The 23,318-nt window shown below is 51.3% G+C and overlaps 1 protein-coding gene across 1 annotated transcript in view; it reads left to right on the plus strand.

Annotated features, from left to right (window-relative positions):
- Positions 1-23,318, plus strand: part of SPAG9 (sperm associated antigen 9) — a 2,727,931-nt gene that overhangs the window by 1,769,574 nt on the left and 935,039 nt on the right. Inside the window, exon 19 of the mRNA XM_069654919.1 lies at positions 19,991-20,215. Within this exon, the coding sequence (XP_069511020.1) occupies positions 19,991-20,215 (225 nt within the window). The remainder of the gene's footprint in view (positions 1-19,990; positions 20,216-23,318) is intronic.

Raw genomic sequence — 23,318 nt, forward strand, 5'->3', positions numbered from 1 at the left:
GCTATATCTTTCAGGAGTTCATTTAGTTTCCAGAGTCGCTTTTGTTTCTGCGCTCCCACGCCCCAGTCCATCCCCACTATAACTGGGGCAGGGTCTGAACAGTATTTCACCCCTATTTCTACTATCGTTATCTGGGGAATTAGCGTAGCCGACACCAGGATCATATCTATCCTGGAATAGCCTAGGTGAACCGCCGAGTAATGGGTGTACTCTGATTCCCTCGTGAAAGAATCGCCATGTCTCTATGACCCCCAGCTCTCTAAAGAGGCGCCCTAGCGCCTGCCTATTCCTTTCGTCTGCTGCTGTGGGTGGTCCATGACGCAGTTAAAGTCCCCGCCTATTATCAATTGGCCTTCGCACCAGCTGCCCAGCTGGTTTAGTAGGTCCAAGAGGAATACATCCTGCCGTTCGTTGGGGGCATAGATAGCTAGGATTGTGTACATACAGCCCTTTATCGTCCATTTAAACCCAAGGAGTTGTAGTTTTCTGAATTCTAGGTCTTGTCCTATCAGGATAGCCACTCCCCTCTTTTCCCCCCCACTAGAAGCGTAGAATTGCTGTGGGAAAGCTCGGTGGGACATCCTCCTCTCGTCTTTCGGGAGGAGGTGGGTCTCCTGTAGGATCCTGATAGATGCCTTCATAGCCCTTAACCTTTCCAGTATGGCTCTCCGCTTAGTCGGCGAATTCAGCCCCTGTGCATTCAGGGAAATTACATTAGTTTCCGCCATCCTTTATCTGTGGAGGGTTGCCCCCCGCTGTGGTCCACGCCTGGTTTACCTTAATGTCACCCACACCTGCTTTGTGCCGTTTTATTCTTCGCTTCTCTACTGCCCCTGTCCCCCTCCCTTCCCTCCGCCCCACCCTTTTTTTGGCTCTTTTGACCGGGATTTCCCATAACCTCCCCTCCCCCTCTAATAAACTGGGGCTTAGGGTCACTGTATAGGGCTTTACTTCCGAGAGGTCTCAGAGATCCCTGACTCCGGTTGGATTCCAAGAATCGGTACCTCCCTGCTCCGCCTCCGCAGGCCTGTAGATGTGTAGGTTTTCATATTAGGATGTTATAGGCACCTTCAGCCGGAGTCTCGAGAGTGTCCTGAGTAATCAACGTTGAGCTTCCTGTCGTGGTGAGGTATTAGTTGGACCTCTAAGGTGTCGTTCTCTCTTGGGTCTACTCCTGCGTGTTGTAGACCATTCCCATGGGTTGGCCCCGGTGGACTGTTTGTGATGGACCCGACCATTTTCTTTTCAGTTTTGGTTCTCCTCAACTCCCATCAGCGCGAGGCCCTCGTCGCAGGTGATGATTTTCTTCTGTCTTCCCTCCCAACTAAATGTAAGGCCAAATGGGTACGACCTGCCGTAGGGGATTTGCTTGTCTCGCAGAATTCTCATCACTGGGCGCATCAGGCGCCGCTTGTGTAGGGTAGAGAGTACCAGATCCTGGAACAGCTGGATCCGGCTCCCGTTAATTGTCAGAACGGTGGTGGATCTGGCTATTTTCAGAATCTTTTCCTTTGAGGCATAAGATGTTAGTGCCACTTGCACATCCCCTGGGCGAGCCCTGGTTCGGGTCTGCGGGGCCCGACGCGGTGGATCCTGTCAAACCCTATTGTTTCCGGCATGGTGTCTAGTAGCAGGTGGCTGAAGGTCTGCTGCAGTGTGTCACGTAGGTCTCCGTCTGGGACCGACTCGGGTAGTCCCTTAAAGCGAATGTTGGATCGACGTGATCTATTTTCAAGATCCTCTGATTGGAGTTCGAGGTTATTCGTGGCTACTGCCAATTGGTCCAGCAGCTGGCTGGTTTGTTTAGCTTCTTCTGATAAGTTGGAGAGGCCACTTTCCGTTGTATCCACTCTCTCTCCCAACTCATTGATCTCCTTCCGGACTTCTTGTAGTGAGGTTTTTAGGTCGTCCCATAGCTGACCAATTTGGGTCTGGAATGCATTTGTCATTCTAATCTCCATGCCTTTCAAGCAAGTCAGCAGGTCCTCCTTGTCTGAATCTGTGGCGCTTGGGGGTGTATCTGGCATTGTCTCTGTAGAGTGTTGTGATGGCAGCAGTGTGTTTGTCTTGTTGTTGTCGACCCCAGCACCTGGCCAATTGGTTTTCTTGGTTTTTGGGGGACCCTTTCACTTTTGGGGGTGCGCTTTTCATCCTGGCACCAGGCATCAAGGCTAATCACTGGTATCTCTCCTATCTTGTGCTCTCCACCAGGTCTGTGCTGTTGCTGTGACAGCTGGAGTGGGTATTGGCTGGCTGTTAGCTTGGGGGAGACCGCTCTCCTTTGGGGATCCGGCAGTACTTTCCTGCTGGTGGGATTTGGAGGAAGGCGAGGTGCGGGCGGCCTGCTCGCCTGTGTTCTGCTGTTGTCTCTCTCCCCACTTTTATTATTTGGGTTTGCTGCTTTGGTATGTTGCTGCTTGGGGGGGGTTGTCCTTTAATTCCCTGGGGCCCGACTGGCTCTGATGGAGTGTCTGCTGGGCCCCTACCCCACTGCTCCTCACCTTCGCAGGGGCAGTTCCATTTGAGAGCCCGTTATTGGTGCCCCCCCTCACTGGTTGTGTATTTTGTAAGGAGGTATGGGTGAGACTCCTACCTTACTCTCCTGGTGTCCGTTGCTGTTGATGGTTCCGCTCTCCCTGATTGGGCCAGAGTTTATTGCGTCATCTGTGCTCACCCCGCTCCCTCTCTTGTGTTGCTGTGGGGGTTGCACCAGCTCCCGCTGTGAAGAGTTTCTGATGTGATGCGCCTTTTGGCCGTAGTTTTTCCTTTCCTCCACACGGGGGTGGGGGGGCGGTGTTTGCTTGGTCCGGGTTGGCTGCCCGGGCTGTTAACCGCCGGAGCCTGGGCAGCCCCGCTGGGCCTCCCCGCTTATCAGGTAGATGCTCCGCAGGGCTCACATACTTGCCAACCCTACCGATTTAGGCGGTAGGATACCGCTTTTTAAGCAGTCCTACCGCCTACCGACTTTCGTGGCTGCACTACGGATTTTCAGGCCTGTGCCTGAGGCACCAGAGCACTGGGGGCGTGACTGCCCATCTCAGATTTTGATTGATGACACAGGCGTGCGCTTGGCGAGGCGCACGCCTCTGTCATCAATCAAAATCTGAGATGGGCAGTCACGTGACCCGGGCGCACCGTTGGTAGTGTTTGCCTGCAGCGTCAAGTGCCGTGATCCTTCGGGCAGTGCCAGTGCCTCAGCTAAGTTGAGTCACTAGTGTCTGTCTGGACGACCGGATTCACTCTCGGTCAGGTAAGAGAAAAAATATTCTGTTTACGCTATTCTCATCCCACATAATATCGGCGTAGCACACCCTGTTAACATGGTAAAATATAACATTGTCAACTAGGGTGGTGTGGAGCTCTTGCCACGGTGGTGGGAGGTTCTGGTGGGGGCGTGCAAGCAATACTGTGAGACAGTTTTCACGCATTGCGCTGTTTCTCAATTACTTCCAGGTACTTTGGGATACATCTTTGTGCCCGTTCGATGGTTCCTTTTCCATGGATATCTTTAGCTTTCCCGGTGATTCAACTCGGCACAAGTTGCTGCTCATATGGAGGCAGTGCGATGATTTCTGATTTGCAGTCTGTCATTCGCATTAATAACCTACCGGGCCTGTCACACTGTCATTCCCAGTTGCTGCAACAATTTGTTACAAACACAGGACCTGATTCATAAAGAAAACTGTTGGTCTGTTTAACAGCTTTCTTGGGTTATTTATGCAGAAAACGTGAAATGAAATCCACTTTATAATCACAAAAAATGTCACTGTCAAAGAACTGTGGCAGTTTTTCAAAGCACTTTTTATGGGAAGGAAAGCATAATGGGCCTTAGTGCAAAAACAGCTGAACTTTTCTACAGACCAGTGATCTGCAAATAATCCCGCTAGCATGAGGAGGCCCTTTAAAGTATGATCCATCATTACATCAGGAAGTAGAAATGCACTTGCAAAATCTACTTTAAAAACAATGTTAAACACAGGAAATTTAAAACTGGGTTACTGATTTTTAAAATAAAGTGTGTGTGCGCCTGAAACACAGTTTGCATTAACGGATATGCATACTGAAATGCTCCATGCCTTTCAAAATTCTGTTTTGGTGACGTTGCTGGGAGAGGCGTAAGGGGGCTATAGCGCCTGGTCTTTTGGTTGTAGCCCCGGATAGAAGCTCGGGGACTACAACCAAAGGGCTACAGCTAGCCCCGAATCCCGCCAGTCCCGACATTAGCGTAGTCCCGGATCTTTTTCAGACCTAGCAACACCGCGTGACCCACACATAATTCGGTGGCAATGCTTTCCATAATATGTATAAACGAACACTATGGGGTCTGTTGTGGGGAAAGAATGTGTTGCTGGAAGTTACTTGGTTTAATAGTTGGTTGAATAAATGCTGATTTTGTCAAATTTTCTCAACATAGCACATTCCACGGTAGCATATAACGGTGGGTGTGGAGGGCAGGGGGGGTTATTTACGGTTGCATGTTGTACTTATTCCACGGTAAGGTGATTTTTTAAGAAGGAAGTGATGTTTATGCGTTGGCCGCAGACATGGGTGCTGACTTTCACTAGCTATGTAGGAGATTTTTTGATATTGTCCTCATATTCAATCTTTAACCATAAGGCTTTCAGGACATCACGATTTGCAACAAATAATTGTCAACACCTTAAAGTAGATAGTTACATACTTGCCAACCCTACGGATTTTTTTTTTTATATATTTCTTTCTTTTGCCCACGCCAGCTCGGGGGGAGTCTTTCAAGGGCTCCCCCGAGCTGGCATAGCGGGAGAAGGCATGGCATGCAGGCTTTTGATGTAAAAGGCGCCCACGGCAGTGGGCTAAATGTGCCCCTCCGCTGCGGGTGCCTTGACAAAAGGCGCCATTAGCCCCCCACCATGCCATCTCAGGGGCGTCTTTCAAGGGCTTCCCCGAGCTGGCGTAGCAGGAGAAGGGGCAGCATGCAGGCTTTTGATGTTAAAGGTGCCCACGGCGGTGGGCTAAATGCGTCCCTCCGCTGCGGGTGCCTTGACAAAAGGCGCCATTAGCCCCCCACCACGCCAGCTCAGGGGCGTCTTTCAAGGGCTTCCCCGAGCTGGCGTAGCAGGAGAAGGGGCAGCACGCAGGCTTTTGATGTCAAAGGCACCCACGGCAGTGGGCTAAATGCGCCCCTCCGCACTGGGTGCCTTTCACAAAAGGCCCCGTTAGCCCCTCACCACGCCAGCTCGGCGGAGTCTTTCAAGGGCTCCCCTGAGCTGGCATAGTGGGAGAAGGTGCGGCATGCAGGCTTTTGATGTAAAAGCCGCTCATGGCAGTGGGCTAAATGCGCCCCTCCGCCACGGGTGCCTTTGACAAAAGGCGACATTAGCCCCCCACCATGCCAGCTCGGGGGAGTTTTTCAAGGGCTCCCCCGAGCTGGCGTGGTGGCAGAAGGCATGGCAGGCGCCTCATTGTCATTGAATGCACCCACGGCGGCGGGCTCATTCAATGACAATGGGCTGCAGACGCGCCCTATTCCTATCATTACCTCCTCGCCTGACTATTTTTGAAACTTTAAGATTCCTACAGATTTTTGGTCACAGAATGTTGGCATGTATGGGCTCACCGCCTGAGTTTGGCCCCCCCTCCCGCCTCTTCGCGGCCGCTTCAGGTCCGCACTGGCAGGGGGGTTCCTTCACTGCTTCTCTGCCATGATTGTCCCGCTGTTCCCTGCTACTAACTTGATTTGATGTTGTGGAGCGCCCCGCTCCTGTTCTTCTCGTTGCGGGTGGGTGGGCTTCTGTACGCTTTCTCCCGGGGGTGGGGGGGGCGTGGGGATCCTTTAATCTGCACGGTCTGCGTGGTTCCTCCTCCGTTGGGATCAGGGCTCCTCGGCTTGGGACCTCCGCTTATCCAGCGCGAGGTCCGTCGGGTCGCTGTCAATCCCCAGCTTCTCACTCAGCTCCTGCGGGGCCCCTTCAGGCTTGCTCCGTCAGAGGGGGTTCTTCTGCCTCTCTTCCGCTACAGCTCCCCCTGTAAAGCGGGTTCTTCTCCTCATCCCGCGGGATGCCCCGGGGCTCCACACTCTGCCGGGCACTGCGCCAACCTCCCGGCCGCTGCCGCCTCAGGAGCCTCCTCCGATCCACCGGGGGGGGGCACTCCAGCAGCCCGCGGATCGTCGGGGTGATTCCGGGGTGGGGGGGAGGTTATTCGTACCTCGAATGACCTGGGGGGGCTCACTCGCTCTTCTCTGGGGAGGCTTCCACGGCGGGGCTCTTCACTCGCCCATTCCCCTCCAGGCCTTCCACGTCGGGACTCCCGTCCGATTTGCACCGTTGGGGAATTGCGGTCTGTCAGAGCTCTTCCTCTTCTGTGTTGGGGACATCATCGATCCGCAGCCTCAGTCACTATTCATTTGTTTACTCCTTGCGTTTTCAGCACTTTTTCGCTTGCTTTAGGCTCCTTTCCAATCCTGCTGATGCAGAGCTCGGAGACTTACGTCTTCACCTGCGGGCGGCCATCTTCCTCTTTATTGATTTTACAACATGTTAAACATTACCCTGCCCCCGCTTCCCTACCCCCCAGCCCCCTGTGGTGCTGCCAAGTCTCTTCCCCTTTTCGGTAATCTCTGGTGTGGGTCGCTCAGTGAAGATCCAAGAGTCTGAGGTGTTGTGGGCACCATTGTGCCCGAAAATCATCTTTGAGCAATGCCAAAGTTTCTCCACAATCTTTCGCAAAACTTTGCAGGTTGTCGTTCATTGCATACATGGCCCACTCAAGCACCACCAATTACCAAACTTTATGCAGCCATGCCTGTACCGTGGGGATAGATCAGCTCTTCCATCTCTGTGAAATGATAGTCATTGCTGCTAACGTTAAGACCACTCTTGCTTTCTCTCGGCCTTTAGGTTCTTCTTCCCTCCCCCTCTGCCCTTAAACCCGACAAAATACGATCCGGGGGTCTGCCTCCTCCTGTCCCAACTACTTGAGTCTGCGCCTGCTGTTCCTTCTGCCAGCAGGGCTCTATTTTGGGGCATCTCCAGCAAATGTGTTCTTCCGTGCCTTCTCTCCCACATTCCTTCCAACATTCCACGGGCACATCTGGGTATATTCCATGGAGGCGAGCAGGTGTGTTGCCATCCGTAGAGGATCTTGTACTAGGCGTCCTGCAGTTGTGATACCCTTGCCAATTTGGGGAGCTTTCTCCACAATTTACCCCACTCCTCCTTCCCAATCTCCTGTCGCAGTATTTTCTCCCACCGATTCATGTACGGCCAAGGGGTGGTTTCATTTATTATTCTATGCAGATTAGATATCAAACATTTTGACCCACCTTGCGTCAAAAGATACTTCTCGAATGCGGTAACCTTCCTGGTGGACCGCTCCTTAATTGTTGGATTCAGTAGCGAGTGTCCTAGTCGGCCGTATCTGAGTAACACCCCCTACCCCACTGCAAACTCTTGTTTGCATTGTATAAAAGGTCAGATGTCCTTGTCTTTGGAAATGTCCCATATTGTCCTGCATCCTCCCTCCCGCCACTATCTAAAAGCACCTTTTTCCATCCTTGGAGAAAATTCCCTGTTATTAAAAATGGGAAGTAAAGGGGCATGGGAAGGTCGTAATCCACTGTTGTCCTCACCAGCTTGTCCCAAGTATCTGGTACTAGCTTCGTGATGGTGCTCAGGTACATATGTTTCGGTCTTAGCTGCTTCGGTAGCCACAGCACTCTCTCAAATTGTGTTGTGCCTGAACTCGGTCCAAAAGGACCCACTACTTCCGTTCCCCCTCGAGGAACCATTCCCTGATTACCCTTAATTGTGTTGCCTCATAATATTGTTGGAAGTTGGGGAGGGCCAACCCCCCATCCGTCCTAGCGGCCATCAGGAGCTGCCGAATAATTCTTGCTCTTTCATCTTCCCATATTAACTTGGTCATTTTCCTTATTTCTCGAAAGAATCTGGCGGGCAGCGCCTGTGGGACCGCTTGTAGTAGGTGTAGGAGGTGGGGGAGTGTGTCCATTTTAACAGCTGCAAACTTTCCCGCCCAGGTAATCCTGACATTCCTCCACTTTTGGAAGTCCTTCCTGATTCCCTTCAATAAGGGCGGGTAGTTGGCTGCATACCACCCAGACAGAGATGGTGTGATTTGGACCCCCAAGTACTTAATACCCCCTGGACTCCACACAAAAGGTGTTGATGTTCTTAGTTCAGTTATGTCTCCCTTCCCCACTGTAAGGTTCAGCAGTTCTGATTTGCTGAGGTTGATTCGTAGGCCTGATACCTGCCCAAATCTCTCTAATAACTCCCTCCCGGCTTGTATGGATTGCCGGGGACGGGTCTGTGATAGCAGCATATCGCCAGCAAAGGCCTCGACTTTATGTTGATGACCCACAAAAGGTATTCCCTGTTTCTGATGCTTGTTAATCTGCTTAGAATTGCATGCTGTGCATATAGTCCGTCATCCAGTTGTCACCGCAGAGTAATGCATCTTGTCTTTTGAGAATCAAAAGGGGACGTCGACATGGGCGTGCCTGTAACACACCCTAATGTGACGTGTAGTGTACCCAAAATCCCTCACGCATCGAGGTCCCTCAGATTGTTTTTTTCCGCCCAGCCTACTGTTCGCCTTATGCAGAGCTCGTCCAGAGAAATTGCTTTTGTTTTCTTCGACCTTTGGTCGTATATATATCAGAGATATAGATATTACCCTACCATCCCTTCCATCGACAGCTGTTTCCAGTTCTCCGCTGAAGACGGTTCCGCGGTTTTTCGACGGACAGTGTTCCGGTTGGCGCTGCCGACCATGTGGCCGGCCTTCTGGCCGGCCTACACAGTAGGGAGAGTGGGGTCGGCTGGACATTTTCTTTTCTGAGAATGCCTTTCCCTTTCCTCTCTTTGTTACCTCGGTCTCTTTGTCACTTTCTATTTCGTCAGCTATGGACAGCACTCCATTTAGGTTTTGTCCTTCTTGTAAGGCCAATTCCTTTGGAAAGATAAACACTGTAAATTTAATCAGTGTTTGCCCCTTAACCACAACAAGACGGTATGTGCGGCTTGCAAGCTCCTGCAGATGAAAACTTTGAAGGAGCGCCGTGTTAAGCGGTGAGCGGCCTACGGAATGTCGCAGGTGGAGTCTAGCTCTCCCGCTGCCACAACTGCCTATTGTGATGAGGGGCTGAGTGATGAACAAGCCTCTGATTCGGAGGCGATTGACCTCTCGGCGGAGCACTCTAGCTCCACGTCGTCCATCCCCAGCCCTGCTAGATAAGACTCAGGTCCTGCTATGGGGAATGTACACCCCGGCGACAAAGACGCACACGTTTTACACACTGAAAACACAACCCCAAGAACGTCTTCAACGAAACAGTCGAAACGATCCATAGCGCCAACGGGCACACTGATAGCTTCGGGCCTGCCTGCCAACCGTCGGGATCGGCAGCCCTCCCCTCAACCGCAGAAGTGTCTTTCGACTGGGCCCTCTAAATCAAAGGGTGCTGCCCCCAATATTCAGGAATCTGTTTGAGACGCATCGAAAAAAAGCATTCACGGCAAACAAGGCCCCGGTTCCGCCGAAAGTAGTCACGCAACCAGAGGCCCGAACTTTAGAACTTCTCGATTTTGAAGTGATTACCGAAAGCATCGCCAGGATCATTTCGGCGGATTCTCAGAAGCAATGACCCAGAATTCATCGAAACCCAAGGACAAGCACCGGGATTCGTCAAAAACCAGAGATAGGCCGAAGAATTTACCGGAACCTACTGAAAGGCCCACAGACAAACAAAAGGACACGCGTCAACCGTCCGAACCTCGAAAAGACTTTGCGGAAGCTCCTGAAGGGATTTCTTCGACGTTAAAGAAGAAATCTCGATGTTTGCAGACTGAAGATCTACTAGAAGAGCCCTTTCCACTCCTGGACCACTCTGGTTCATCTGTTTGGACCAGAGAAAAATTTGAAGGATGCATGGGCAGGATAGAGAGGTTTGTGGAGCTCTCTGAGAAGTTCACACCCAAGAGATCTAGGGAGGACAATCCCCCCTCTCCCTGTGGCTAAGCTGCAGAGGGTCTTTGACGCTACTCAAGATGAAGAAGAGGAGGAATATATTTCTCCAGCATTGGATCTTTCATGGATTCACATGCTTAGAATATTCCCCGTCGTCAGACTGGGACCCCTCGGTACACATATATAGCCTTTTCCTAAGGAAAACTTTCGACACTTTTGTGTCCTATCTACGTCCTTTTAGGACCCGCCTACGCATGCTCCGTAGGCCGTCCCAGTATAAGAGGCCCGCCCCCGCGGTTCCCCTTCAGATTTCAACCGTCTCCAAAGTAGTGGGATCTCCTCGCGTGTCTTACTATTTTGTACAAGGTTGCGTTACTGGAATTTGAGTACAGAAAATGTCCTCCGTGTCAGGAAAAGCGCTGTTCCGCCCATGCGCGACGTGCGGCTTGAAAAAAGTTTACGAGGGGGACGGACATATGGATTGTATATATTGCCTCCACCCTCATAATTCGGCGGATAACTGCGACATATGCAAAGGGTTTTCTCAAAAAACCCTCAAAGACCGCAGTCGACGACTGGTGGCATGGCTGAATGAGGGAGCGGGGGCATACCCCCCTTCGGAGGTAGGCTCCACACAATCGGCGAAAACATCACGCCGCGCTACCTCGTCGGAACCACCGGCGAAGAAATCTCGACCGATGGAAAAAGAGTCGTCTGGAAGCCACTCAACTAGAGACTCCTCGTCAAAGAAATCATCTTCATCAAAGGAAAGGAAATTCTCCTCGGGCGATCATCATAGATCGACCACGAGTCGAGTAAAAGCAAGCCAAGTGTGGAAAAGGCGGGACCGCCAAAACCACCTGCTAAGTCACCGTCGTCGACGGCGGCCCAGTCATCGGCCCCCACCCTGCCACTTACGCAGGTGGCATCCACCGTCCCACCGACGACGACGTCGACGATGGCCTCGTCGACGGGGGTTCTACAGGAGGCCTGAAGTTTTTGATCCGACCCCCCCGGATACTTTACTACAAGAACAGGCTGTGTTGCTGTCCTCGGAGGACGAGAATGAGAGAATAGCTGGCCCAGCAGACCTAGGGCTACGAGTGGCTGACAAGTCGTCGACGAGGGGATCCGTTATACCGGTATCTGCCCCTCTTCTCAATCCTCAATCTGTTTTGTCGTTGGAAATTCTGTCCACGCTTCAATCGTTGTTACAGTCGTTGGACCAGAGACTACCTCAGGCAAACCTGCCGCAGTCACCCGTCGACGAGCCGGGCCCGTCCCGTCAACCGACGCACCTACGCACGCCAATCTCAGCACTGGCACAGGAGGAAGGTGAGCTGCCAGATTCGGAGTCTGACAGGGGACCCATGTCGGATATCTCATCATCCCCCTCCAGGGATCCAACCTGGGAGTCAGAGTTGGAGTTGGAAACCCCTAGAAGCCCAGCTCCCCCTTCCCCTCCGGACGACATTGCGTCATTCCATTCTATGATGGAGAAGGCATGCAAAGAATTTGGTTTGTCCCAGGAACAACAGAAAAAGGACTGTTTTTTGTTCGACCACATGGGTAAGAGAAGGAGGTCTGTGTTCTCGATACCAATACTAGACCATGTATGGAAGGAGGGGTTGCAGACAATGCGTCACCCGTTTTCAGAGCCGGCAGTGAAAGGACGCCTGGAAAAAAAGTTTAAGGCTCCAGAGTCTACCCCCAAGTGTTTATCCTCCCAACCAACACCAGACTCGGTGGTGTCGGCGGCAGCGGCGAGGAAGGCGAAGGCCCAGCACAAGTGCACGTGGGAGCGACCACAGTAAAGGCCGCAAACTCTCTGGCAATTGTGGCCAGATATGATAGGGAGATGTGGCACAGGCTAGCTCCGTTGCTTGATCATCTTCCGGAAGAGCATAGGAAGACAGCGATGTTACTCGTCCGAGAAGGTGAGGAAGCCTCAATTCACGCAATAAACATCGTGGTGGACCTCGCTGAGTCAGGCTTCAAGCAAGTAAATAATGGGGTCGTATTACGTCGACAGTCATGGCTTAAGTGTACATACTACAGGCCAGAAGTACAATACAAAGTTTTAGATATGCCATTTGAGGGAGACCTTCTGTTCGGTGAGAAGGTGGACGAAGCCCTAAAGGGAATGAAAGAGGACTCGGACACGGCACGTTCATTGGGTGCCCTCCAGAGTGGCAGAAACTACAAATCTTTTCATCCCTTTAGAGGGGCTTCAGGTAATTCAAGATTCTCTGCATCCGGAGACAGATCCTTTGGCAGATCAGCTTACCCCTCCCAGGGATACAGACGTGCCTCCCAAACGGCAAACCGTCGCCGGAACTTCCAGACTTCCAGAAAAAGACCATCATATCCGTCGTCGTCGAGAGACAAGCAAAATAAAGATCAGCAGTGACATACAACACACCGTTCTGGGGGGAAGAGTTTCAGCATATGTCGACGAATGGGAACGAATAACGACGGATCAATGGGTGCTGGATACTATAAGAAACGGACACTCTCTGCAGTTCAAACACAGCCCTCCGCAAATTCCACCTGCGTTCACCGCTCATTCCCATCTGAAGATACTGCAACAAGAGGTAACACTCATGTTAGCAAAGGGCGTGATAGAATTAGTTCCAACATCACAGAGAGGTCAAGGAGTCTACTCAAGATATTTCGTCGTAAAAAAGCCAAACGGCAAATGGCGTCCCATTTTAGACTTACGCGATCTCAACAAATCTTTGAAGAGCCTAAAATTCAAGATGCTCACTCTGCAGGAAGTGATCCGCGCCGTTCAAGAGGGGGATTTTCTAGCGTCCCTAGATTTACAGGACGCGTATTTCCATATTCCAATGTGTCGGAAAACACAGGAAATTCCTAAGATTTGTAATAGGGCGGACTCACTACCAATTCACGGTTCTTCCTTTTGGGCTCAAGACCTCCCCCAGAACGTTCACGAAATGCCTGGCTCCAGTAGCGGCCTGGCTAAGGAAGCAAGGCCACCATGTATACCCATACCTCGACGACTGGCTGGTAAGGGGATCCTCCCCAGCGTCGACCAACACAAGTTTACAAGCCACCATGCAGCTTCTACAACAGCTGGGATTCGCCATAGACTTCGAAAAATCCTCTCTGCAGCCATCGAGATCGCTGGTGTTCCTGGGGGCACAGTTCGAGACCCAGTTAGGGCTAGTGAAACCTTCCCTTGACAGAACCTCAAGACTCAATCAACAAGCATGCCGACTACGGCGATACACCAAGATCTCAGTGAGAAAATACGTTTCGGTCCTAGGGGCCATGGCATCCTGCATCCATCTGGTGGAAAACTGTCGCCTATTCATGAGGCCAGTCCAGGAATTCCTCGCGGACCGATGGACGCAGGCTCAAGGATCGTGGTCAGACAAGATAACCATCGACGACGACAAGCTGCTTCGGACCCTTCAGTGGTGGCAGAGCCACAATCTGAACAACGGCGTACCCCTACAGGAGCCGGCGTTTCAGCGAACCATAGTTACGGATGCGTCCCTAACCGGATGGGGAGCTCACATGGGTACTCTCCAAACGCAGGGTCGCTGGTCTCCAACAGAGTCACTCCTACACATAAACGTGTTAGAACTCAGAGCAGTACGATGGGCCTTGAAGGCATTCCTACCACACATCAAGGGCTCGCGAGTACGAATACTGACCGACAATACAACGGCCATGTTTTATCTGAGGAAACAAGTAGGGACGCGATCAAGAACTCTTTCCATAGAAGCCCAGAAAACATGGCATTGGGCATTAAAGCACGAAATTTCCATCGTGGCTCATCACCTTCCAGGAGTGAGGAACTCCCAAGCAGACTCCCTCAGCAGAAGCATGGCCCAAATACACGAATGGGAAATGGACACAGTTCACCTGATGAAAGTGTTCCAGAAATGGGGTCACCCCCCTCTGGACGCCTTCGCGACCAAAGACAACAAGAAATGCGAGCAATTCGCAAGCAGATGGCCTCAAGAGGGTTCCATGGGGGAGGCATTCTCCTTCCCATGGACGGACATGTTCCTTTATGCTTTTCCCCCGTTCCCCCTCATACGGAGGACAATTCAGTGGATACGCAGATACAATTGCCGGGTAATTCTAGTGGCACCACACTGGCCGAGGCAACCGTGGTTCTCCGACCTGCTTCACCTGTCGCTGGAACATCCCATAGCGTTTCCGAGAGTCCCGAACCTACTATCCCGGGACAAAGGCACGGTGTGGCATCACGACCCGGACAGTCTCAACCTTACAGCCTGGCTCCTGACTTTTCGGAGTTCGGTGCCCGAGCCCCTTCTACAAATAAATCTTACTCCTATAAGTGGCGGAGGTTCTGTGAATGGTGTCGAGGACAACAAGGCCTACAACCGTTGTTGGTGACGCCGGAACAAGTTCTACCTTACCTGCTCCTCTTGGCAGAGAGGGGGTTATCCTTCACATCGATAAAGGTGCACCTGGCGGCCATCTCAAGGTTCACGAGGAAGAGGCAGTCGTCTCCTCTATTTAGCGACAGACTTGTGAAACACTTCATGAGGGGTTTATTTCGAATTTTTCCCCCGGTAAAACGTTTCCCCCCAACTTGGAGTCTCAACACAGTGTTGGCAGGCTTAATGAAACCGCCTTTTGAGCCTATGGCCACGTCCGACATAAAATTCATATCGTGGAAGCTGGCATTCTTGATTGCTATCACATCAGCTAGGAGAATCTCGGAACTGCAAGCGCTGGTCGTAGACCCGCCATACCTAAGGTTCTTTAAGGACAAAGTGGTCCTGGCAACTAATCCTACGTTCGTCCCAAAAGTTCCAACAGTGTATCACAAACACTCGTCCATTGTTCTCCCTACTTTCTTCGCGACACCATCATCGACAGCAGAAAAAGCTCTTCATACCCTGGACGTTAAGAGGGCTCTGAAATTTTACCTACACCGTACACAGGAACTCCGGTCTACTCGACAACTGTTCATCGCATATGGTCCGTCGACGAGAGGAAAAGCAATCTCTAAACAGGGATTGGCTTGATGGGTCTCATCGACGATTGCGTTTTGTCACTCCAAGTCCGGAAGGCCGCTGCAAGGACATCCTAGAGCCCATTCTACAAGATCAATGTCCTCCTCAGCAGGAATTCCGCTGACGGATATATGCCAGGCTGCGGCATGGTCAGTGCCCCACACGTTTACCCGTCACTACTGCCTTGCCAGGCAGCATGCGGACGAGGTGCAGATGGGAAGAGCTGTCCTGTGCCATCTGTTTCAGTAAGGTAAGCTCCACGCTGTGGAGAATCTGTTTTCTACCTTTTTGATGACAGTATACTTTATGTAGGTAAGGTTATATGAGTTAACTTATTCCTACTGTACATATGCATTGTGTAGTATGGTGAGGGTATATTACATTACATTCTCACCACCGTCTCGTGTTACTGCTATACAATCTATTCTAAGCATGTGAATCCATGAAAGATCCAATGCTGGAGAAGGGAATAGTTTCTTACCTGTAACTCCATTTCTCCAGCATTGCTATCTTTCATGGATTCACATGCGCCCGCCAAACCTCCCCGGAATGCAATGTATTTGATTGATAAGTTTAACCCTTCCTACTTTGGAGGGGCCGAAATCTGAAGGGGAACCGCGGGGGCGGGCCTCTTATACTGGGACGGCCTACGGAGCATGCGTAGGCGGGTCCTAAAAGGACGTAGATAGGACACAAAAGTGTCGAAAGTTTTCCTTAGGAAAAGGCTATATATGTGTACCGAGGGGTCCCAGTCTGACGACGGGGAATATTCTAAGCATGTGAATCCATGAAAGATAGCAATGCTGGAGAAATGGAGTTACAGGTAAGAAACTATTCCCTTATGGCCTCACTGAGGAGGAGTCTCAAGATGAAGATCCCTTTGTTGACTCTGAGGAGGTTCATTTGGACCCCACCGACGGTTGCGGAGTAGACCCAGACCCCATTGATTCTCGCCCTTGGCAGTCACCTACTCCAACACCGGAACCTGATGCCTTGTGCTTGGACTCCCCTCCAACCACCCCCACTCGACAGGCCTCCCTGGTTGACGATCAAATGGCTTTCAACGCCATATTGAGGAAAGCAGCAGAACATTTCAACATTGCTACTCAGGAGGCCGTTCCAGAGGCTGATTTTGTGGAGGATATTTTGAAAGAAAAACCACTTGCCTAGCCAAGCTATTCCTCTACTAAATTCAATCAAGAAGCGATTGGCCCCTTCTTTATTAACACCTGCACTTACTAGAGCAGTGAATCCGAGGGTAGAAAAACATTTTTGACCCTCCCTCTCTGACCCCCTCTACATCAGGGGTCATTCTACTCCAGATTCACTGGTTGTGACAACTACCAGGAAAAGAGCAGGGGTTCCCCTATCTACTGGGGAGGCACCCCCTGACAAGGAGTGTAGACTTTATGCTCTGGGGGAAAGGATCACTGCGGCGGCGGCTTACTCCACTCGCATCGCAAACAAAACAACTTTGTTCGCCCGCTATGCTGATACACAATGGGCCCAGCTAGAGGACGGCCTTCAAGAAGTCCCTGAACCGCTGCAAGCCCGTCTGCTCTTAACAGTGGTAGAGGGCAGGCAAGTTAACCAGAGTATGCTGAAAAATACTTTGGATGCAGCTCAGGGTAACCTCCTGAAAAGGCACCAATGGCTAAGGAACTCTGATTTCACAAAGAGGGGGGAGCGGGAATAGACGTTCCTTTTGTGGCCAACTTTTCCCTCAAAATCAGTACGGCTTGGTCTGGATTGGATCAAGGCGGGTAGGAGCCCTTGCAATCTGTTGACCAAAATTCTGGTATACATTTTTGCGTCCACGTTTGAGCGCAATGGGCCTATATGAGGTGCATTGCATAGGGTCTTTATTGGGTTTAGGAATAAGGCTTTGGAATTGGCTGTATAACGCGATCTGTTGGCCCTTATACATCGCTGGTTCCTGTTGTTTCACTGCTCTTAAAACTGCTTCTTTTTTTACCATATCTGGTGAACGCTGCCAGGACCTCTTGTGGTCTTGCATTAGGGCTTTTGTTCCGTCGTCCCACTCTATGTATCTGTTCTAGATTGATAGTATCGGGGGATGTTTCCCCCAGGAGCTCTGCAAAGATTCGCTAAGTTACTCCTTTTAATTCTCTGTCCGTCACTGTCTCCGACAAAAGTTTGTCTGATGTTGACTCTCTCCGGGATCTGTTCTCCATGTCCTCCATTTGGTGCTCCAGGTTCTGAGTAGCCACATGCAGTCGCTCTATGGCCTCACTGTTTGCTGTGGTTTTTGTCCACTTCTTGCAGCCTCTTTTCTAGCAGGTCCATTCTTTCGCCTAGTTGTCCCATTTCTTGTCGTATCTCCACCAGGGCTGAATTGAGATCAGACTGCATATGTTGGAATTGTTCCTGGAATGTCTTTGCTAGGGTAGCTTGGAGGCTGAGCATTTCCCCTTGGAAGGCGTGCCTCGACATGAGGGTCGTTGATTCTGCGTCCCCTGAACTGCTGTACTCCATTGGTCATTCTTGATTACCGTTGGATGAATCCCTGGCTTCCTGGGGTGGCCACATTGTTGGTAGGGTTCCCGGAGCAACCCCCGGGGTCAGCCCGGCTTTCGTTGCCTTGTTTTTGGCTTTCATTGTCATGGCTCCCATGTGGTTTGCCCGCTTCTCCGGTCTGTCCTTTAGGGGCGATGCTGTGCCTCTCTGTCCAGGCCTTGGCCCTGTGTGCCTTCTCTTCTGGTTTTCTTGAAGGGCCCCCCCCCTCTCACAACCATGTGTGGGTCTCACCCCGCCAGGTGCCCTACGTGCTGTGTCCTTGGGGCCTATCAGGCCAGACGGCTCCTCTTTACTTGGAGTACTCCTTTCGGATTGCCATTCCGCTGTGCTGCTCCTCACCCTCAGCTTGAGGAGCCCCTTCTGCCTTATCCTGGGCCTGGCTGCTTCATGGCCTAACAGGCCCTTGGCTCTCCGTCCCGCCACCTTCCTGGGGGCTTCCCTCCAGCTTGCGCCTGTGCTTGGGTGCACTTTGTCTCCTTCTCTCCCCCACCTTTGTGATATCCTTGTGAGTATTTATTACTTCAATCCCCGACCGGGATGTAGCAGCAGCTTCCGCCACCTGTGATACTTTCCTGATTGTGTATTTGTCCGTAAATATATATAAGATAGGGGCTGTAATTCTGCACTCTAGATAATGGGCGTGTGCCCTCCTTTGACCATTCTCTGACAAATTGAGTTTTTGGAGTAGTCTTAAAGAGTTTATCAGGAAAGGGCTTAAGGTGTTGGCTGAACAAGCCAAAATGGTGGAAAGTCTCTGTGGGCGGTTATGGATTCTGCCGCTGTTATTTTTGCGTTAGTTCACCATAGGCCAGGTTGTGGGGGGGCACTGTTCTTTCCCTGCTCTGTCCTATCTCCAGGTTGCCGTTATTCCAGGATCTCCTGGGTGGGTCCTGAGCTGCGCCGCCTACCCCGGTGTACTATCTGGGGTCCGCCGGACTCACCGCCTTTCCACTGTTTGTCCTTGTGATCTCAGGTTGCTTCGCCTACCCTTCTTGCCGTGGTGGAGACTTCTTCTGCCCGCGCTGTTCCTCTGATGGGCACCACACCTGCTTCTCTTGGCTTCCATGGTCCCCTTCCTAGTCCATTCCTCTCCTTGTCGGCCGGGGTGCTGCAGCACTTCTGCAAGCAGCCGGCATCTTCTCCCCACCTTCCGACTCCATGTAGTGGCGCTGTCTTTCCTCACTGCCTCTCCTCAGGGTCGCCTCCGTGCTCTTCCTCGCTCCGCTTGATATACCCATCTCCTGTACCCTGTATCCGGTGTGCAGCAACGTAGGTGTGTTGCCCTTTTGCTCTTTATTACCCCCTCTCTGAGCTCACTTAAATATCATATCACATATCACTTATGGGGTGGTGGACCTGCCGTTTGTCTTTTTGGACTCGTGAGCGCAGTCGGCACTTCTATTCAGTGCCGGCGGCCATCTTGAAGTCTCGCCCCTATTCACTTTTAATTCTCATCTCAACGGTGTTGCAGCCACCCGTCATAGAGCACCCAGATGACATGTTTTCCCATATATCTTTTTGTAGGTGGTCCCATGTACCAGGATGGCCCTATTAGACTACTAACCACATATATAATATATATTTAGCCAAGCTATTTACCCAATCACTTCCCACCTTAGGTTTTTGTGCTGCGACACATCACTCATGATGCACAGCTCCTCAGAATGTCTTACTGAGTTCAAAGCTGTGAGCGACTTGGAGATTTCTGATTAATGTTCATGCTCGCCCTGTTTTATATGGGTTTTGTTCAATAAAACAGTTCGGTCTCCATCGTTTTTTGGGGCGGGGGATTTCCCCTGACCTGCCTCTGCTTATTGAATGGGTCACTAACACTGTGCAGTGTTGTTAGGTGAAGACATATTTTATTGACTATTTTCAGAGGTACTGGGCTCAGATGCTGTTGTCTGTGGATGAATTTAAATAGGAGAAGGAAGTTGTCTTGGCTAGCTCAAATATATTTGTTGTGTAATGTGTGTGTTTATATAATGGTTTTGGTGGTGAGTGGGTTGATGTTTGCTTTGCAAGTTAACTTACACTTGGTCTTCGCAAGAGACCCAGGGACTGAAATATATCCACTAGCCTGTGCTTTATGGTGTGGTCTCTGAGCATGTGCAGGTGATTTGGGCATCATTCTCAGAATATGGAATAGAAATTGGTAAAAGTAAAAAAAAATATTAATGCTAGGCTCGCGCTGTAATGTCATGAACTAATCATAAGCAGTTAACGCTCTGACACCTGAGACCTTCTAAGCCATATCTGCAAGGCTTGATAAAGAGAGCTAAAGGTCTCTCTAGTTAAACCTAAAAATATTTTGACTCCTAGTTGCACCGACCTGAGTAATCCAGCTGAACTTGTTATCCAAATACACATGTTTATACACCTTTAACAACCATAGAAACATCGATTTCTAAATTTAGTACCTTCATTTGTAAAATGTACATGCCGTTTTTCTTTTTGTTTAGGTGCTATGGAAACTGACTACCCTACAAGAGATGAGATACCTCAAGAGTCAGAAAGTGGCCTGGCTGACAAGCCTTCATTGTTGGAAAGTATGACCAACAGTTCTTCTGCAAGTGACTCTCTATTGGCAGGAGTCACTGTGGTTGGTTGCACTGCAGAGGATGAAGCAGGATCACCCATATCTCCACCAACTGATATTGCAACACTGATGACCGAGAAACATTCAGGTATGAAACATTTACAATGTTTGCATTTTTTTTTAGAGTGTGGCCAAAATAATATGCCTTTTTATTTTACATTTGTCTTCTATTTACCTCATCACTGGTCCATTATCTTTTTAACATATCGTGATGTCACATTAAGACTTTAATGGAATTATAAAGATTTGAAAGTGGCTGCACCCTTCTATTCTCCTACGTCCCGTCCCCTTTCCTCCAAACTTTATGGGTGTCCCTCGCTAGGGACGAGAGACGCAGCCTTTTTCAACAGAAAATCATCTTCCGCTTTAAATGTAGATGCACGCAGGGGCGCGGCCCTGGGAGCATGCGCTCCCCTGATTCCGCCCACCGGACTCATTCCTCAGTCCTCTTTTCTGCATCGACTGGAACGGACTGCTTCCACCAGTGCTTCTGGGTTAGGCCTCTGGCCTAGTAATTCCAAATGCTCTTCCAGGGACAAGTACTTTTGTCTTCTTTTTCGGCTTCAATTGGCAGGTACTGCTTTGTCCTCTGGCGCCACGGTCGTCCCCTGCGTATGTCGACGACAGCGGGCTTCAGCAGATGTGCACCCTGCGAGGGTCCCTTTCCAACGTCTGACCCCCACGCCCTCTGTATCCTCTGCCTTGGTAATAACCACAGCTGGGACGGCTGCACCCCGTGTCTCAACCTGAGGGGCTATGCCCTAACACCAGACGGATGTCTGAGGAGGCGCCTGTACGCAGCACTACCGGCTCCACAGCCGAGGGCACTCTGCCTACCAGGCCCCGACCTGAGGTGCAGGGTAGGCCTCAACCTCCACTGCTTAGTGTACTGGAGGAAGCCGGCCCAGCGCAGCAAGTAACCATGGCGCAGGCACGTGGCATGCAGCAAAACAAGATGGCCGCCAAAATGGCGGCTCACCCAACACCATCTCCCTTTGGGGACCAGGTAGGACTGATCAACGCCTGTCACTTGGCCCAAAGTATACCCATCGACTTCACAGGGCAGATACACCTCGCCCCATACAGCGAGACAGGGAGCGCCTAGGGCTCAGTAACCTCAGTCCCCTGCACCCATGTCTACTCCATCAGGCGCTCCTCTGGCCTGTGAAGACAGGTTCTTTGAGAAGTTACTTACTCTCATGAGGTCTCCTCACATGGGTACCATCCTTAGGGATGTGATCAGGGACGTGCTCCCTCCGGTACAACCGCTAGCACCCATGGCCACGCCGCCTTTGGTTCCAGCTCCTCTGGGTCTAGTGCAGCCCCAGGCGCCCGCGCAATCCCTACTACACCAGCTCCCATGCCCGTACCAATCACGGCAGCGCCGTTTATACTGCCGCAGCAGCCTCCGGCACTGATTATCAGTACGCATCATCTCCCTGCGCCCAGCACTCCTCTGGCTGCACCGGACTAGCAAGACACAATGGTAGATACAGACGAGGATGAGGACCCCGACACTCATCTGCCAAAGCCTTTCACGAACGACTGGCGGAATGTCTTGGGATCCCACAGCCACAGGTGGAACAACCAGAGGCGGGGGTATTGGCAGAAGTTCTCACTCAATGCCCCATGGCTAGAATGGGAATCCCATTGCAGAAGGACGTGGTGGCGCTTGCCAAAAAAGGATGGCTCAAGCCGCATTTTACCCAGCCTACCAATCGGTCTCTCACCGATAAGTTTAGGCAAATGGAAGGGCATCCCCTCTTACTGTTGGCGCACCGCCAGCCACGCTCATCGGTGATAGCAGCAGCATCACTGTACTCTAAGCCCCAATTCTCCTCAGCTACATCAGCCTCAGCACTCCTAGGTAAGGAGGAGAAGATCCTGGAGGCGTTTGGAAAGAAAATGTATAACAATGCCACTCTACATCTGCGCCTGTCCAATGCAAATGCCATGCTGGCAGTGGTCAACCAGAGGGTCTGGCGCAAGATCGTTGACTTCTTACGGGAACCTCCTGTGCAGAGCCAGGTTTGCTTCAAGGCTGGGCTGGCTGAAGCCAAAATAGTGGCACAGGACATAATGGAGTCCATGGTGGCTCACATTGAGAAGGACAGCTTGGCTAAGGGCAACTAAGTTGAACCTTGATATCCAGGAACGTATACTGGACCTTCCTTTGCAGGGGGCAATCTGTTTCATTCAAAAACGGACGAGGAACTCGATAAGAAAAAGTCTAGCTTGCAGACTTTATCGATCCTCACCAAGTCCCCCCTAAGACATACAGCCAAGCGCACCAGTGCTCAGTCAAGGGTCGGTCCTTCAGAGGCTTCAGGGGCTTCCAAGACAGACGGTCCAGAGAACCGGATAGATCCCTGAGCCAGCACAGGCGCAAGCAGCATAAACCAAGGGCTTTTTTTAGTACCCCTCCTCAGCCCCAGCCTTAGAGGGCAAAAAATTGTGACTCACCCATCCGGATCCACCAGTGTCCGGTGGGGCGGCAGGCTTGACCTTCACACACACATTGCTGGCGGACAAGGTTCACAGACCCATGGATCCTCTCCGTAGTGTCCGTGGGGTTCCGGATCCTCCATCCTGGCCAGTAGATTGGTACAGCAACTCTGTTGGCGGAAATATGCTCGCTGGTAGCGAGACAGCCCGTGGCAGAAGTCCCGGCCTCTCAGCGGGGCAGGCTTCTATTCACAAATTTTCACCATACACAAAAAGAACCAGGCTGGCCTGAGAGTTGTGTTTAGACCTTTCCACCTTGAACCTTTAACTTCCTCTCCCAAACTTCACAATGGTTACACCAGCCTTCATAGCGGAGACATTGTGTGCAGGAGACTGGATGGGCTCCCTGGATCTGAAGGATGCCGACCGACACGTCCCGATCTGGCAAAACTATCGGTTCTTTCTGAGGTTCAGGTTCATGGGTTTTCACTTCCAATGCAAGGTACTACCCTTTGGCCTCAATTCGGCCACCAGGGTCTTTTTACAAAACTGATGTGACGCAGTGGCAGCCCTGCTCGGGGGCATCACATCTACCGATATCTAGACGACTGGCTTGTCAGGGCAAAGTCTCCGGAGGCAGTCCAGCACACTGCCTCCACCCTCATGGATACACTACAAAAGCTGGGATTTTTCATCAATCTCAAGAAGTCACAGTTGGCACCCACCCAGAGTCTAATCTTCCTGGG

This window comes from Ambystoma mexicanum, chromosome 3q, assembly GCF_040938575.1.
Source record: "Ambystoma mexicanum isolate Mex_15411 chromosome 3q, UKY_AmexF1_1, whole genome shotgun sequence".
Taxonomy (NCBI): Eukaryota; Metazoa; Chordata; class Amphibia; order Caudata; family Ambystomatidae; genus Ambystoma; species Ambystoma mexicanum.